Source organism: Phalaenopsis equestris, unplaced genomic scaffold (assembly GCF_001263595.1).
Source record: "Phalaenopsis equestris unplaced genomic scaffold, ASM126359v1 Scaffold000077, whole genome shotgun sequence".
Taxonomy (NCBI): domain Eukaryota; kingdom Viridiplantae; phylum Streptophyta; class Magnoliopsida; order Asparagales; family Orchidaceae; genus Phalaenopsis; species Phalaenopsis equestris.
Genome location: NW_018164519.1, coordinates 52,181 through 70,381, shown reverse-complemented (window position 1 = coordinate 70,381; position 18,201 = coordinate 52,181). Strand labels below are relative to the sequence as shown.

The 18,201-nt window shown below is 39.8% G+C and overlaps 1 protein-coding gene across 2 annotated transcripts in view; it reads right to left on the bottom strand.

Annotated features, from left to right (window-relative positions):
• LOC110019759 (putative nitric oxide synthase) overlaps positions 1-18,201 on the bottom strand; it is a gene marked incomplete at its 5' end in the record, with an annotated part of 54,321 nt that overhangs the window by 2,579 nt on the left and 33,541 nt on the right. For both annotated transcript variants that reach the window (XM_020717567.1, XM_020717568.1), the window contains 5 exon segments: positions 139-228; positions 556-651; positions 723-836; positions 9,437-9,552; positions 17,955-18,000. In XM_020717567.1, coding sequence (XP_020573226.1) covers positions 139-228; positions 556-651; positions 723-836; positions 9,437-9,552; positions 17,955-18,000 — 462 coding nt within the window.

The window sequence follows — 18,201 nt, the reverse complement described above, 5'->3', positions numbered from 1 at the left end:
GCCCATAATGAAACCAGGAAGTTCAGTAATCGAAAACCAATAAGAAAGAACACTTCCCTGACCTACAAAATTAGCTGATAAAAAAATTGTAAGGAAATCAATCATTAACCTATCATGTAAAGGTTCATGTCCCATTACATGGTAAAACTCATCAGCTTCAGCAGTTGGGACCATAAGAATCGGCAATTTGCGTGGTCCAAAAAATGTCAAACATGTCTGCGGCAAAACCTGCATTTCATGTAAGTGTCAAAATGGTATTATGACTATTTACGGGAGGCTACTTTAATCCTAAAATCTGTCAAGTGTCAAATTAGTACCCACACAATTTTAAAAGCCCTATGATTAGAAGAGCCTGGAGTTTGTTTCAACCCAAGTTAAAAGAGTATACAGACTAGTTTTACACTTTCATAAGCTTAAGAACTAAAATAGACCCCTGCAAAGAGTCGAAGGAACATTTTGACACTTGCCTCATTAAAATTATTACATAGTTACTAGAAAAATAGAGCACTTAAACCTAGAGTAATCAAAACAAACCCTAGAGTAATCAAAACAAACCTTAAGAACATCAATCCGCACAAGACCACCCCAGAATATTGAGAATCCATTTAAACCAATAGTGTCTGTAGCAGCAAGATTACTTTTTGACATCACCTGAAATTTCAAAAAACTAATAGTCTTTTCTTACAGTATAGCTCAGTTCTGCCAAATAATTTTCAACATACAGGGAATGATTGCCCCCTGAGACGACTTTGAGGTGCAAGTGAAGGAAGATCTTCAGAATGAACAACTGCAGCTTGCCGATGATGAAGATGTACTCCTGGTGTGTCGAAAAAATTCTGCACAAATTAGAAAATCAATGATTCATTCTGTTTTAAGAAGTACATGGATCAAAAAAAAAAAACAAACAAAATAAATTATAAATAATAGCAGACAACAATCATCACCCTATTCAATAAGACCGATCAAATAATATCTCTGACGAATTGGGACATGCAATTCATTTTGCCTGAGAAATTGTAGTAGAAAATAAAACTGGCTCATAACTATACGTGCATGTCTGGATAAAAGAAGAAAAAAATACAAGCTAAGCTCTACTAACAACCTTTAAAAAAAATCTGCAAAAAACTTCAGATTTTTATTTTATTATAGAATTTTAAATATATATAGTTATAAGGAATGCTTTTTTTTTTTTTTTTCCGCAGAATGAAGATGGATGCATCCACCAATAATCAAAGATTTACTTAGCAATATTTTATCAAGATTTTAAAAAATTTAATCAATACATATTAGCTTATAAATCATAATATTTGTGTACTTAAAATTAGCGGTGGCAAATATGATTTAACATTTCAAAGTTGTAATAAGATCTCATACACTTCTATAGATACACGAGATGAGAGGTTTTTTAAATGAAAATTTTGAAAAGAGAAAAATCAAGAGGTCTTGAGATGTCGGAGTTGCCGTTGGGCAAAGACTACCATATGACATTTGGCACTGAATATCAGACATCGAGGAATATAGGCAGTCAACTTTATTGTTATCTTAATAGAAAGAGACAAAGCAACCAAGAAGATGGACATCAAGCACCAATGAATGCTAGATGCAGAATATTGGACGCATGTGGAGAATGTGGAGAATACTGTAAGTTAGATATTGGTTAGTGATGCATAATTGGCATGGTTTCTATCCTAATATATTGATCGGATGACCGATAAGATAAGCATAAAAATTTGAACTTCGATCGTTAGTATGGATCATACAACGGTCAACTATAGTGTTGGGCATCATGTGATAGTGAGTGGTCGATTTGGTCATTTTTTTCTAAATAGAGGGGAGATTGTGTGATTGGGAAGTAAAGCTTTGGGTATCAAACATCAAGTGGTGTTGATTAACGATAAAAAAGCAATTGTGAATAGAGCTCTGGAAATCCCTATGAATCTCAAATTTCCCTTCATAGAAAATCCTTTCCAAAATTTACAAGATAAAACTTATTTGTAGATTTCAAGAAAAAAGTCATTTTGGTCATTTCAATCGTGATCCTAGAAACTTTATCAGACAATGTGCATAGGCCGCTTTGATCATTATATGATTTCTTGGATATCTCAATACTTCAGTAAACCTGAAATTAAGTGATCTTGGACTTGCTAGACTCATCTCATTAATCTCATTAAGACGCTTGTTTCAACCACAAGCAGTTTAACCTCATAATGGCCACAAGCTTTAAATTATGCTTAGTGCTTGACCAAGTCACATTTGGACTAGAATTTAGGCATTCTTCGTCATCACTGAGTATGTCTCATTGAACTGCATTGTCTTGACCTTAAGCTTGCTTATAATAGAGTTTGGATGATCTTGAGATCAAATTCTAAAGCTTTTTGTCCCAATATTCCAAGCTTGACTGAATGAATTTCCTATTGACATATCAATACTTTAAAGGTGAATTGAAATTCCAAGGAAACTTTGTTGCAGGGTAAGGATTCCATAAAATCCTTAAGGAATTGAGAAATATGATTTGAGAGGAAAGAAAAAAAAAATAAAGAAAATAAAATAAATTGGGATAAATCAAACGAGAAAATAGTAAGGGAAAAATATTGGTATCATGCGCATATTACTGAACTAAATGAATATCCGTAGCTCTGATTGGCTGTGGACAAAGATGAACTTCGCCAAGCCACCACATAAATTTGTCCCTATTTTCTGCATCTTCTTACAGATTTGTTTTCTTATCCTATTGGTTAAAAAGGAATATAGAAGAAGCCAAGGAGTTTATTTGTAAAATATTGTAATGTTCTTTATAAGACCATGTCAAAAATGAATAGAGGATATTTTTTGGAGCATTATTTCTTTTTTGGTATCAGAGCCCCAGAAGTCTCACATGTGATCCAGCCGTCGCTGGCCGAAGTCTTCTTCCGCCCAAACGAAACTGAAGCCCTCGCACATTCCTCCTTTCCTCACACTCGGTCCAGCATGTTGAAGCCCTCGTCGTTCTTCCCTGTGCGCGCGCAAAGTCGAAGCCCTCACGAGGAATGGGTTGATAAGAGGATTTCGATTTTAATGATGAGATAGATCAAAATCGGGTCAAAAAGAGGAAGTAGTGCGTGATATGTGTGATCTAGACTTGGTTTCTTCTGATTGAGAATGACACGAGATGGAGATAATGCGGGAGGTAAAGAATTTGAGTTTATGGGAGAAAACAGAACCTGAGGTTCTGAAGATCATGGTGAGGCAAATACAGGGAGGTAGCATCTCGATGGGAACCACTACCTCAACACGAGCTCTGACACAGGTGAAACTAGAACTCCCTCCTACAGATCTGAAGTTTAATGGACCAGACACGTATCTGAGTTGGTCGTTTCAGATAAAGGCTGCTCTATTAGGTAAGAGACTAAAATGATATATGACCGGAGACGAACCAAAGATGACAATGTTAGAGGCGGTTGAGTGGAGGACCACACATGTCTTGCTATACACCTGGCTACTCAACTTACGTCAATTGCTTCCTCAGTAGATGGCATTCAAAAGGTTAGGGACATTTGGGTAAAGCTGAGGATCTATGTTGGGGCTGAGAATCACATGAGGGTGTTTGAGATTTAGCGCGAGATAGATGCAGTGGTACGGGTTGATAAATCCATTCAATAGTACTCTATAGATCTGGAGCGGTTGTGAGCAAATATTGATCATTTCTCATTGATGTCGATTCGTGGTGATCGAGGGTGCAAGAAGGGGGAGATCTTTGCAAAGATGAGGACTATAAAGTTTCTTGCCCATCAACACCCAGCCCTTAACAAGCGATGGTCCCTTCATTAGATTAGGCCATCGTGGTGACGATACAAGAGGAGTCACATGAGGCTTTCACTTTGACCCGAGTGGACTTCTAGGTACGCGATCAATTTTGGTTGCCTCGAGCTCAGGTGTGACGAATGTCTAGCGGAAGACTCGTGAGTGCTACAACTACAATGAAGTAGGCCACCTGAGCAAGGTCTGTCCTAGACAACCTAAGAAGAGAGAGAGAGAGAGAAGTGAACTTATACAGTTTGGAGGCAGTTGTTGCAGTTGTGGTGGTCAAAAAGGTGGAAGAGGGGCTAACGGGGAAATCTGATGGTAGTTGAGGATGAGTGAGAGATGTGGTATTTATCAAAGAGGATTATGAGTTTCTAGAGAGTTGAGCAGAAAGCAGAAAGCAGAAAGCAGAAAGCAATAGGGGTAGGCTGAGGATAATTCCACCTCATTGTCATCTAAGGGTAACTTTGCTACTTATGCTCACTCTGACAAATGTATTTGTAACTCACATGATCTTAGCTTTATTTCCACCACAAAATCTTCATAATAGATAGTAGATTCGGGTGCATCTTAACATGTGACAGGTACTACTAGAGAATTTTCTTCTTATACTCACATAACAGTTCGAGAGAGCATCCAAACTGTTGATGGTACAACACAACCTGCAGTTGAAAAGGGTATAGTGGAGTGTATAGATTCTATAACTTTTTCAATGTTTTACATGCTTCTTTTCTAGTGAATATTTTATCCATTAGTGTTATTATTCTCCAACTAAGATATATTGTTTTATTTGACATTCTTAAGGTGATCTTCCAAGAAAAAGTGACAGGCATTATACATGAGATTGGAATGTGGCATAGTGGACGTTGGTACTTGGAAAGAGAGGTGATGGACTAAGCTTTGACATCCATGGTAGAGAATACTAGAGTTGTGGGATATGTGAGTGTGGAAGTTGTGTTATTTCTACATCACAAATGCATGATACACTATTGTTTTAGTAAAATGAAGGCAAATAAACAAAAACTTATTTACGATGTTTGTCAGTTTGACAAGCTTACTAGGAGTTCTTATATATGTTATGAGAATAAAAGTTCTTATGTTTTTGATTTGATAGATTCAGATGTTTGGGGACCTTGTTTTATAAGTTCAATGAATAGTTATCGATATTTTGTAACTTTTTTAAATTTTTTTCTCATGTTACTTGGTTGTATCTGATGAAAAATAAGGGTGATATGCTTGTTTTCTTTTAAGATTTCCACAAAACAAAACAGACTTGATATGATGCAATAGTGGAAGTATTGAGGTCTGATAATGAGACAATAAACCAACAAAACGTTTGGAGAATACTTGTCAGCTCAAGAGATACATCATCAAACAACATGCCCATATGCACTGGCATAAAACAGAGTAGGAGAGAGAGAATAGACAGCTTTTAGATGTCGCTTGAAGCATGATGATCACGATGAATGTCTCAAATTACTTGTGGGAGCAAGCAGTGTCGACAATTGCTCAATTGATCAATATAATGCCCTCAAAAGTGTTGGATTGGAAGTTTTCCTGTCAGATGTTGAAAGCCGATAATAGCGGGATCCTCCCATTGAAGGTACTTAGTTGTGTATGTTTTGTGAAAGACAACAGACAATTAGTAAGAAAGTTGGATGCCAGAGCTATAAAGTATGCTTTCATGGTATGTTTGTTGGAGCTCGATAGAGAAGAGGTTGTTTGCGAGTATGAATGTGTTATTTAGAGAATTCAAATTGTACTACACCCTAGAAGTGTCCTCGACTAGCCAGATACTAGAGGTATAAGATAAGAGGCGATAATAGCGGAATCCTCTCATTAAAGATATTTGGTTGTGTATGTTTTGTGAAGGACAACAAACCATCAGTAGGAAAGTTGGATCCTAGAGTTATAAAGTGTGTTCTCATGGGTTATTCTGCTACCCAAACATGGTATGTTAGTTGGAGCCCGATAGAGAAGAATTTGTTGGTGAGTATGAATGTGCCTTTAGAAAATTCAAACTGTACTAAACTCTGGAGGTGTCCTCACCCTTTGGTGGCTCGCCAGATACTAGAGGTATAAGACAATAAGGGGTGAGTATTAATGGTGAGAGATTTGTACATGTGAGAACAATGACTAGTTTTGTGCTGTGAGATGAATAAGCTGAGGAGCTGGAAAATAAGGAGATTGAAAATGAGGAGATTCAACCCAGAGATGGTGGGATTCAAGCTAAAGGGGAGTTGAGGGTATATACAAGAAAGAAGAAGCAGAATGAAAGAACTATTCTTGCAGTGACACTCATGTCAGTAAGTCCCTTGTCCAGTCTACCCCAACTCTTGAGACACCTACACCATCCACCTGACTCAGAAATCACAGGTGATGTGATTCCTTTTCTTTCTAATTTCAACCCCATAACTTTTAAGGATGACCACTCGCAGCAATGTGGAAAGTACTCCTGATTGTTTTGGATGAAAACATGATATTGTTCGATTTATTTCATACTCTAGCACATCACATGTACATGAAGCATTCATTGCATCTTTGGACTGTAACTATACCCAAGTGTTGACAGGTAGCTAAGAAGTATCCCAAGTGAAAAACAATCATATACATGAATAGCTTAGGGCTCTCGATAAAAATCGAACACGGGAGATAGTGTCACTACGAGTGGGAAAAAGAGCAGTTGGGTGCTAGTGAATCTTCACAGGGAAACTAAATCCAGAAGTGATGATGGAGTGTTAGAAAGCACGATTGGTAGTGAAATGGTACAATTAGGTATGACATTGACTATGACGAAACCTTTGTACCAGGAGCGAAAATAAGCACATTGAGAACACGGTTTTCTCTGGCGGAGAATGATGCGTAGAGGTTACACCAACTCGAAGTGAATAATGCATTTCTTCATAGTGAATTACTGGAGGTGTATACGAAGGTACCACCAAGATTCGGTACAAGTCAGACGGTGGACAAGTTGTGCAAGCTCAAGAAGTCACTTTATGGCTTGAAGCAGTCTCTTCAAGCCTAATTTTATAAGTTTAGAAAGGTTATGGTGATATCAGCAAATCAATCCGACCATACGGTATTTTTTCGACAACATGAAAGTCATACTGCTATACTTGTGTGTATGTTAATACATGATAGTCATTGGTGATGATGAGACAGAGATCGCTCAGTTAAAGATCAAATTGGACAAAAAAATTAAGGTGACGGGCTTGGACAGGTCAAGTACATCCTTGGGATTGAGATGACCTGTGAACCAGAGAGGATGGTCATATCTCAGAAGAAGTATGTAATGGATCTCCTCATGGAGACAGACATGCCAAGACGCAAGTCTGTATTCTCTCTAATTGATCAGAAGGCCTAACTGAGTGTAGAGGCAGAAGAGCCACTTGATTACGAGAGGTACGAGGGATTAGTGAATCGTCTGATCTATCTGAGTCGCACTCGTCCCGACATCTCATTTGCAGTGAGTGTGGTGAACTACTACATGCAAGATCCAAGGGTCATATGGACGCACTGGATCAAATTTTGAGTTACCTAAAGAGTGCACCATGGAAGGGCTTGATCTTAAAGAAAAATGGACATGTAGGCATTGAATACTTTTGTGACTCTGACTAATCAAGTTGTGCGGCTGAAAGGTGATGCACATCATGATAATGCATGTTTGTAGGGGGCAACTTGGTCTCTTGGAAGAGCAAGAAACATTTAGTAGTTGTGAGGTCAACAACAGTGGCAGGATACAGAGTCAAATCCTTAGGAGTTGCCGAGATGAAGGGGTTGAGAACCCTGTTGGTAGAGCACAAGGTGGAGCAAAGAGCTCAAATGAACTTGTGATGCAATAAGTTAGCACGACATTGCCAATAACCAGGTGGAACATGATAGAACCAAACATGTGGAGGTTGATAGGTTCATTAGGGAAAAACTGAATAACGAACTACTGAAGCAAGCTCATGTAGCAGCTGGGGAGTAAGTGGATGACTGCCTCATCAAAAGACTTAGCTCATTAGATTTGTCCAGGTTATGTGACAAGAAAGGTTTAGTGATATCGTTTGCCCATCTTGAGGTAGGGTGTTGAGATTTATATCTAGTTTAGGGTCCTATTGGTAAAGAAGGAAATATAAAAGAAGCCTAGGGGTTTATTTGTAAAATATTGTAATGCTCTTTATAAGCTCATGTCATGAATGAATAGAGGAAGCTTTTTTTTAAAGCAATTTTTTTCTTTTAGAAGGAATATGCAAGTGGCTGGACTATCAAACATCGATCGGGTATGGCTAGATGAGTAGCTACAAGAAATGAAACTGTAACAGCTGAATTGCAAACCGTGCATTTTGCTTGACTGAAAAATTGCATGTTTGCTAGAAAAACTACAGCCCCCATGATTGGAAAGATGCTAGAGAAGGCTTCCGAAGTGCCATAATCAATTTTGGCCTTATACTCTACTATGAACACTTATCCTCTGGAATGAATTTTTTCCTGCTGCTGCTTTAAGTTTTCCGCTGCAAAAATTCAGTAGACAGCCACTTGAATTGTGCATATAGGATTTAAGAATGATAAGGAAAAAAAAAACAAAAAAGCCTTGCCGATCAATTGTGGCAGAATCCTAGACTCCGCTATGATCTGTTTCCTCTCTAACCTCTCCAAAACTTATGGAGTCTACCGCAAATACAAAGAGATCCTTCCCATAACCTGGAAACCCGAGAACAAACTCTCCAAAACTCCCCTTTTATTCTAAAGCGTCACGGCATTTTTAAGCTAGCCAAATCAAATAATACCAAGGCCCTCTTATTTACTAAATTACCTTTATGAGGAAAAAAAATATTCTAAAGCGTCACGCCCTCTAATAATTAATTAACAATTAGATCCATCATAATACTATGCTATCAGACATATCCTCAAATATATTGAATCCAGAATTTACAGAATAATGCAGCAATATAAGACACATGAGGTTCAGTTTTAACTTAAGAGGGTGTTTGGCTAGCGGATCGGATTTACATTAACAGCATTTATAAAATCCAGATTTTTGGCGAGCTTGTGACAGAAGCGAAGGTCGCTAGCAACAACACCGTAAATCCATTAAATCCGCCTCTCTATGGAGTTTAGAAAATCCGGATTTGCAGACGAAACGACTGTGCAGAATATGATGGAACGGCAATGGAGAAGACGGAATGGGAGGTGCCGAAAATCCGGATTTTTTTTGGAACGGCAATGGAGAAGACGGAATGGGAGGTGCCGGAAATCCGGATTTTTTTTTTTTTTGGTGCTCGGCTGGATTTAAGGTAAATCCATGGGGAAGGGGGGGTCCCGGAAATCCGGATTTTTTTTTTTTTTGGTGCTCGGCTGGATTTAAGGTAAATCCATGGCCAAATCCTATTAAAAATGGGCTACCAAACACCCCCTAAAGATGTGCGGTACAGAATTTGGATGCTTGATAAAATTTACCATATTTTCAATCAATAGTAGAATATATTGTTATGCACCAAAATAGGTTCCAGTCCTATTTAAAGAAGTTTGTAAGTAGGCACTAAGTCACAGCCAAATAAAATAATAAAACAATAAAATAAACCGCAAATCAGGTCAACTATTAAATTAAAGGATACTGTTTAATAATGGCATTCAAAGAATACTTGAATTAATGTTATTTCATCAAACATACACCTCCTTGAAAAGCTTCAATTTTAATGCGGCCTAGCGTTGTTCCAGGCACAGCAGACTGCATTGGTTTGTACTTGTGAGCAGCAGCAGCCACCGGATCCTTTTTTGCCATCATCTCTGCAGTAGCCAGCAAATGCATTTAGAGTCAACCAGTTCCGAACACAAGATTTCTAAGAAAATGATATATCCACCGTGTTGATGAGAAAAAAGAAAAACAAGATATAAAGCAAGCAGCAACGAGACTTAAAAATTATAAACATGAGTAGTATTATGAGAAACTTTATATTGTCCAAATCCAATTATTCAAGGCTGCAAACAAATCATTCAAGGAGGACAGTTGATGCTGCCCAAAACATATCCAGACTAAAGTTAAAGGCACATCAATGGCCAGTAGCAAATCTGGTGAAATATACATTAAAATTTTATGATCAATTACTTAAACATCTAGGAGGCACAATGACTAATTAGATGAAAAAATAAGATTCACCTACATTCATGTTCACACAATCCCCTATTTGCTTGATCATGCTCACTGCTCGACTCCTCGCCATTGCCTAGAGGAGTAGAAAAAACACACGTGGCTTCAACCTCCCACTTCACTGCAAGTCATGTCAAATACATAGAAGGACTCATCACTCCCATCCTCACCACAGGCTAGGTTCTCTTCATCTTACAAATACTTGCTCTCCATCACCTCTAATGTTGCTTTCTCCATATCGACCTAGTAAAGGGAGACAAATTGATACGGGATTTGTATTAATGAATTCAAATGAGGTTACACGAAGACTCTTCAAACAGGAACAAAACGACACAATCACCTGCGACTTTCTAGGATGTGAGCAAGGATGGTGGGCTGCCGGCTGGACAGCAAGTAAGGAATAGTCGGGATGTAGGGGCGGCAAGCATGGTCAGCACGGGGTGGGGTTGCTGCAGGTGAAAGAACGGGGCTGCAATGGTGTGGATTGGCTGCAGGTGGACGGAAGGGGCTGCAATGGTCTTACTGTAGATGGGGGTACGGGTAGAGAAATAGAGGGCTGGTTGGCCCTTTTAGACATCCAAAGTCAGTCTGGTATACATTCCTCTCAACGCATGCTAAACGATAGCTCGAGGAACTACAATCTCATATTCTGCATGAACGTTCATTACATCAAAGTCACTATCTTCTATAACAGCTATTGATACCACAGTTGGAACCTCTCTCCCGCGATCAACTGGAATGGATAACACATCTTCCTTATTGGTTGGTAGATGAGAATCCTATCTGAAGTCTTCATAATCTCTTGGATCAATCATGTCATTGCCAAATTTTTTAACAGCACCCTGCTCAGTGAAACAGATAACCCCTCTTGTTGTGTATTTTTATTCACCATGCCTAAATCTGTGACACTTGCAACGATTCCTAACTGTGATAGATTTAGGGATGTGAATTGGATTTGTCTGTTCAACACTTTGAATGAACTTGTCCTCTGATGGGATCATCTTGAGTGTTCTCTTGCGTGTACTCTGGCAATAAAATTCTGAGGTTGAACCTTATCTGTAAGATGTGAGGGTGGGTCGTTCGGTGATATGGCCTCTCCACCTGTGAAGCTAGAGTATGTACCCTCTATATGTAGTAAGCTGGTAAAAACAGGTATTATACTTGCCGCTTCATCTTCAGATTCTCTCGTTCTCCCCTTCAACACTCCCGATCACAGTGAGGTAGCCTCCCATCAGATTTCATCCTCAATTTCCAAAAGTCTCCACCTATAGTTGGTAGATCTCTCGTTGTCTCTACTCATGGGTAGGCTTGGGTGTGTATCTCCTCAATGGCATGGCTAGAGTTTAGGGTTGGGAGGTGAAAGAGGGTAAAAATAATTGGTTTAAGGCTGCTAATTTTGAAAATCAACAAGAAGAAGCTAGGGTTGGGGATATGGGGTTGGGGATATGGTATTTGTCGGTCGGAAAGAAAATTTTTTAGTTATGGCAGAAGCTAGGAAACCCTAAGATAGAATTAGGATTAAGCTCGCTCTTATACCAAATGATACTGGAACTAACACAAACCACCACTCGAATGACACATTTTATTGCTGCAATTAAGAAAGTACAACGATGACTCTTTGACGGAGCAACATGTGCATGTAAAACAGACAAAGGGCATGACAGGCTGCTGGGATAAGAAAAGGGCATGACAGAAAAAAATGGCCCTCTTTAAGGAAGCGCGTCAGAGTAATGCAGGAATAGTAGTTTTGGCAGCCCACAAGGAGTCTGGTATGACTGGTGGTTGTTGGGAGGGGTCTGACAAGCTGCTGGAAGATGGAGAGAGTTGGCGAATTGGTGGAAGGGAACTGAAGGGGACAACAGTGTCGGCGGCCAACTGGAAAGGGCTTGAGATGCCTGACTGCATGTGGGAGGGGCCCGATTGGTTGTTGGAAGGTGTTGAAGAAGGCAAGCAGGCTGCTGGAAGGGAACCAGAGTGGGGGCAGCAAGGTTGGCAGCCGGCGGGATGGAGTTTAGAGTGACGGCCGGCAACTGAAAGGGGTAGGAGAGGGCGGGAGGACTGTTGGAAGGTAGATGGCAGCAAGGTCGAAGGGAGGTAGTCACCACCTCGAGCGAGGTACAGGCAAAGCACCACTCACCGCAGATACAACCCTCGAAAGGGAGACGCCTTAGAGGCACACCTGAAATCAGAAATCAACAAAAGCTGGTTAAACCTAAGCAAAACACCATGTATAAACATGGGAAGACTAGAAGCTAGCATAGGCAGGATCTAGGAAAGGAAGGGGGATGAAAATGGAAGGGGTTGGGGAAGAGCAGGGGAGGATGGAAACAACTATGAGAAAAAAGAGGCGGATAATCAAGAGAGGATCACAACGGGTAGGACAAAGGAGGGCTGAAAATTCCACCTTAAAAAGAATCTAACCCATCCAGTCCAACTTGGAAGCTGGACAGGCCACCTGATAATGCACAAAGGACTCGTTAGTCTGACGGGTAACTTTCCTATGGTCAGTTCGAGACGCACCAATGGCCCATGCATTAGTCCTCTTAAAAAGTTTTGATGTTGAGAAGAAAATACCCACATGTCTACAACCGATTCTACATGACTTCATGGACGTAATGACCGAAAACCTTCAAGACGGCTTACCACCACTAAAGGACATCCAACACGTCATAGATCTCATACCAAGATTGGTGTTACCAAATCACCCCGCCTACATATTTTGACCTGTAGAGTACGAGGAGCTTCAACGTCAGGTGCAAGATCTTATTACAAGAAGATTAGTCAGAGAAAGCACCAGTCCATGCGTTGTCCCCGCCCTTATAATACCCAAGAAAGAAGATCCATAGAGTATGTGCATTGACAGCCATGTCATTAACAAAATTACCATCAAATATCGGTTTCTCGTACCACGCCTCAACGATCTCTCAAATCAATTGCACGGAGTCACCGCCTTCTCGGAAATCGATCTGCGTAGTGGCTATCATCAGATAAGAATGCGACCAGAAAACGAGTGGAAGACTGCCTTCAAGACGCGGTATGGTCTCTATGAATGAAAAGTTATGCCTTTCGGCCTGTCCAACGCACCTAGCACTTTCATACGGCTGATGAAACAAGTGTTTCGAACCCACATTAAAAAATTCGTAGAGGTCTACTTCGACAATATTCTGGTTTATAGTAAATCAGAAGAGGACGGCCTGCAACACTTTCGGGTGGTATTCAAGGTCTTATGAGCTGAACAATTGTACGCCCATATGACAATTGTACGCCCATACGCCACTTCATCACAAACCAAGTATATTTTTTGGGTTAAATCGTATCTAACACAGGCATTCAAATGAACCCAATGAAGATCGATTCTATTGTGAACTGGATTGTGCCACAATAATTCACTGAGCTACGACAATTCATGAGGCTAGTCTCCTTCTACCAAAGATTTGTCTGAAACTTCAGCACTATCATTAGATCAGAATTCAACCAAAAAACGAGTTGAAGATCGCCTTCAAGACGTGGTATGGTCTGTATAAATCGAGATCGCCTTCAAGACGTGGTATGGTCTGTATAAATGGACAGTTATGTCTTTCGACCTGTCCAACGCACCTAGCACTTTCATGCGGCTGATGAAACAAGTGTTTCGAACCCACATCGAAAAATTTGTGGTGGTCTACTTCAAAAATATTTTGGTTTATAGTAAATCAGAAGAGAACGACCTGCAACACCTTCGGGTGGTATTCAAGGTCTTATGAGCTGAATAATTGTACGCCCACCCCAAGAAACGTCACTTCATCACAAACCAATTATGTTTTTTGGGTTAAATTGTATCTAACAGGGCATTCAAATGGACTCAACAAAGATTGAGCCTATTGTGTCATAATAATTCAAAGATCGAGCCTATTGTGTCATAATAATTCACTGAGCTACGATAATTCATGAGGCTAGTCTCCTTCCACGAAAGATTTATCTGAAATTTCAGCACTATCATTGGCAAATGAAAAGAATTCACTTGGACAGCCACAATTTAGTCCATCTTCGAAGCACTCAAAGAAAAAGTGACTCATGATCCCGTTCTAACCCCACCAAATTTCAACAAATTGTTTGAGGTCAAGTTTAATGCATCCGGCAGGGGCATTGGCGCTGTCCTCAGTCAAGGAGGTCACCTCATTTCCTTCTTCAGAGAAAATTGAACAATTCACGATGAAAATATTCAAGCTATGACAACGAGTAATATGCAATTGTCAAAGCCCTAGAGCACTAGAGTAATTATCTTCTAACAAACGAGTTTACTCTATTCATGCACCACGAAGCTTTAAAGTTCTTAAACAGTCAAAGCAAACTAAATGCGCGTCACGCTGCGTGGGTAGGATTATTAGCTTCTTTCTAATTCGTTCTCAAACACAAAGCCGAGACTCAGAATCATGTTACGAGCACACTGAACCGTCGTCAACTGTTGATCACGTCCATGCAGACTCGTGTTGTGGGTTTTGAGATTACCAAAGACATACAAGACAGACGAGGACTTCCAGGACATCTAGGAGCAGTGTCGGGTGCAGCCAACCGGGAAGTACTACCAAACGGATGGCTACTCCTAAAAAAATAAATTATGCATTCCCTGATGCTCGTTGACAGAGGCCATCGTCCAAGAGAACCACAGTGGAGCATTAGCCAGTCAATTTGGCAGGGATAAGACACTTGTCTTCGTAAGAGAACATTTCTTTTGGCCCCATCAGATGAGAGATGTGTAGTGACGCATCCGACAGTGTAGGATTTGTCATCTCTCCAAAACCCGCGAAAAGAATACGAGTTTGTACACCCCTTGTGCCGGTACTTGAGGCACCATGAATAGACGTTAGCTTGGACTTTGTGGTGGGACTTCCCCGCACCCAAAGGAACAGAGATTTCATTATTTTGGTAGTTGATTGTTTCTCAAAAATGGCACATTTCGTGGCCTACCACCGGACGTTGGATCCTCTCACATTACCGACTTACATTTCTAAGAGATTGTGCGACATCACGGCATTCCCCGGACCATCACCTCTAACCTAGACGTCAAATTTGTGAGTCACTCCTGTAGGACCCTCTGAAAAAAATTAGGAACTAAACTTCAATTCAACTCGGTAGCACACTCTAAAACAGATGGACAAACCAAAGTAGTCAATAAAAGTCTTGGGAATCTTCTGGGATGCTTCATGAGCAAAAGCATCAAACAATGGGATCTCATTCTTGCGCAAGCCGAATTCGACTACAACAAATCCATGAGCCAAACTACAGGACACGTCCGTTTGAAATTGTGTACGGGCTCAATCCGCTCATTCCCCTTGAGTTGGTCTCACTTCTACCCCGATCAGAGGTCAATGCGGATGCTATTGAATGTGTTCACCATATTCAACAACTCCACGAGGAAGTTGGGAGAGCAATTACTAAACAAAACCACAAATATGAGACACAGGAAAGAATGTAACATTTCAATGAGATCTCGTGTGGATTCGACTAAAGAAAAAGAATCTCATAGGAGCGTTTGGAAAACTCTAACACATAGCAGACAGACATTTTCAAGTACTAAAAAAAATTGAATAAAAGCACCTACAAGTTTGATATGCCAGAGGATTACAAAATTTATGTTACATTCAATGTCGCAGACCTCACACCGGACCCCAAAGATTTTACAAATGACGTCGAAACTTCCCCAACCCCAGGAGATTGACGTGGGGTTGTTTGGGTCAGGTAGGCCAAGGGGGTCGGTCCAGCCTCCCTGTTGGGTCGAACTGGTTAAATTCTACTTAGGGCGGAAGTTCCACCCCTCCTTTCTCCTATCCGTTGTGATCCTCTCATGATCGTCCGCCCCACTTTTCTCATAGTCATTGCCATCCTCCCCTGCTTTTCTTCAACCCCTTCAATTTTCATCCCCCTTTTCATTCCTATATCTTGCCTATGCTAGCCTCTAGTCTTCCCCTGATTATACATGGTGTTTTGCTTAGGTTTAACCAGTTTTTATTAATTTCTGATTTCAGGTGTGCCTCCAAGGTGTGTCCCTTCCGAGTGTTGTATCTGACAATGAGCGATGCTTCGGTTGTACCTCGCCTGAGGTGGTCACTATTTCCCATTGATTTTGCTACCATCTACCTTCTAACAATCCGCCTGCCCTCTCCAGTCCCTTCCAGCAGTTGTCCGTCACTCTAGACTCCATCTCACCGGCTGCAGGCTGCCGACCTTGCTACCTCCCTTCAGTTCCCTTCCAGCAGCCCACCTCCCTTCTCCAACACGTTCCAGCAGCCTGTCGGCCCCCTCCTAGCTGCCGCCAGGCATCCCGAGCTCTTTCCAGTAGGCGATGCATGCACTGTTGCCCCCGCCAATTCCCTTCCATTAGTCTGCTATCCCTCTCAAGCATCTTTCAATAGCTTGTCGGGCCCCTACCATCAGCCACCCATCTCTCAAACTCCTTCCAGTAGGCCGCCAACACTATTATTCCAGCATTAACCTGTCGGATCTATCGCGCTTCCTTAGAGAGGGCCGTTTTTGTCTGTCACGCCTTTTTCTATTTCCCATAGTATTTATTGGTGTGTACTGTTTTGCATGCTAGTGTTGTTTCGTTAAAGAGAGTCGTTGTACTTTCATTATTGCAACAATAAAATTCGTGTCATTCGATTTGTAGTTTGGGTTAACTCTAGTATCACAAATGCATATGGTTCCATTGTTCTCCTCAGTCAAATCAAATTCTATACTTCCTTTAATGTATTCAGCTTCCCTTGCCTGTCCACATTGGGGAAATAGCTCATCTTCATCGTTAACCTCATTACCCTCATTAAAGGTCCGACAGTGAATCACATTCAATCATCAACTGACATTTTAAGAGCTAAATCATCAACTTACATGTTTAGGTTTGCAATTTATGTTAAGTAATTCATTATTTCAACTTGCTTCTTGAAGTCTCAAACCTTATTTAAGGATGCTAAGGATTGTACAGAATCATCTAACAAATTTGATTTTTGTAATTGTGTTATTAGGAATTCAAACGAGTAAAATTCTTCCATAAATCATGTAATGTGCTGTCATGGTTTTTAAGTTTGGGTATCTTCTTCTATTGTACCGCAAAACATTTATCAATATTAATTTTATTTTCGGAGGGTGCCACTTTCTTAAGAAGGTTAAACACAAAATCAAGCCAAGATTCAAATCGAATGCTGATGTTAATTAAAAGATAAATTATATAGAGTAATATAAAGAGGATGAGTAGAAAATCAATTTAGAAACTCTCAAATGGCCCCCCTTCTAATTTTATTTTGAAGATATCTATGACAAGTACCAATTGTCATAAATACAGAATTGTTGCTTGAGGTATGGGGGTAGAGAGAATATATCTTGATTTGGATGAGAAAATAATGAAGTTTCTTGCAAAAGATATCACTCATTTTAGGAACTATCATTTTAGGATGCAAAGGCTAAAAGTTTAAGGAAGATGAACCCATAGTGCCATGTTATGGTTCATATTGAAGAAGAGGAGAATAGACGATTGATTAATTACTACGAAATGAGCCATTACCAATAGTCTCTTCTACTTTTTAACTTTAAAATTTTACATTAACTTTCATAAGGACCTCTGATGTTGATCTACATCAAGTACCAATTTATTTCCGAATCATCGCATTATTTCAGCACAAAAGAGTGGATGAGAAACGATCCATGCTACTTCTTTGGCATTGCTCTTAATCAGCACAGAGTAAAGAGCCCTTTGCAAGCCATAAAGACTTTTTTTAAAATAGTGAGTGTGTATTGTTGATCATCCAATATTTCTACAAAAGGTTGATAATAACTTCAGGGCACTAATGAAGCAACAAATATTTGTACTTCATATAAAATTGATAAAAAAAATTTATGATGTAGAAAAAAAAAATCACACAGAAATGGTGTATAATTCCAGTAAAGTGTGCTTCCACGATGATACACATTCAAAAGAGCATAAAACTTCCAACAAAAAATAGAGTAACTAGGACGCACTGCAAAAAGTAATAGAATTTTAAATTATCATAAGTATGCCAAAAAAGCTTACTAAGTATAGCACTGATGAAAGCAGATTTTCCAACGTTGGCTGATCCCTGTACAAGGCATTCGTAATAATTAATTATCATAATCTAGAACTTCAAATTAGGACAAATTTTAAAATAAATTATTTTATTAAAAAAAATTAAAGCTTCCTGCACTTCAAAAGAGAAAAATTTATAATTCAGCGTCGCCCTTAAAACGGAGACCACATCTAATGTGGAGTAGGGCAGTTCTTCAATTTTTTTTTATATTAT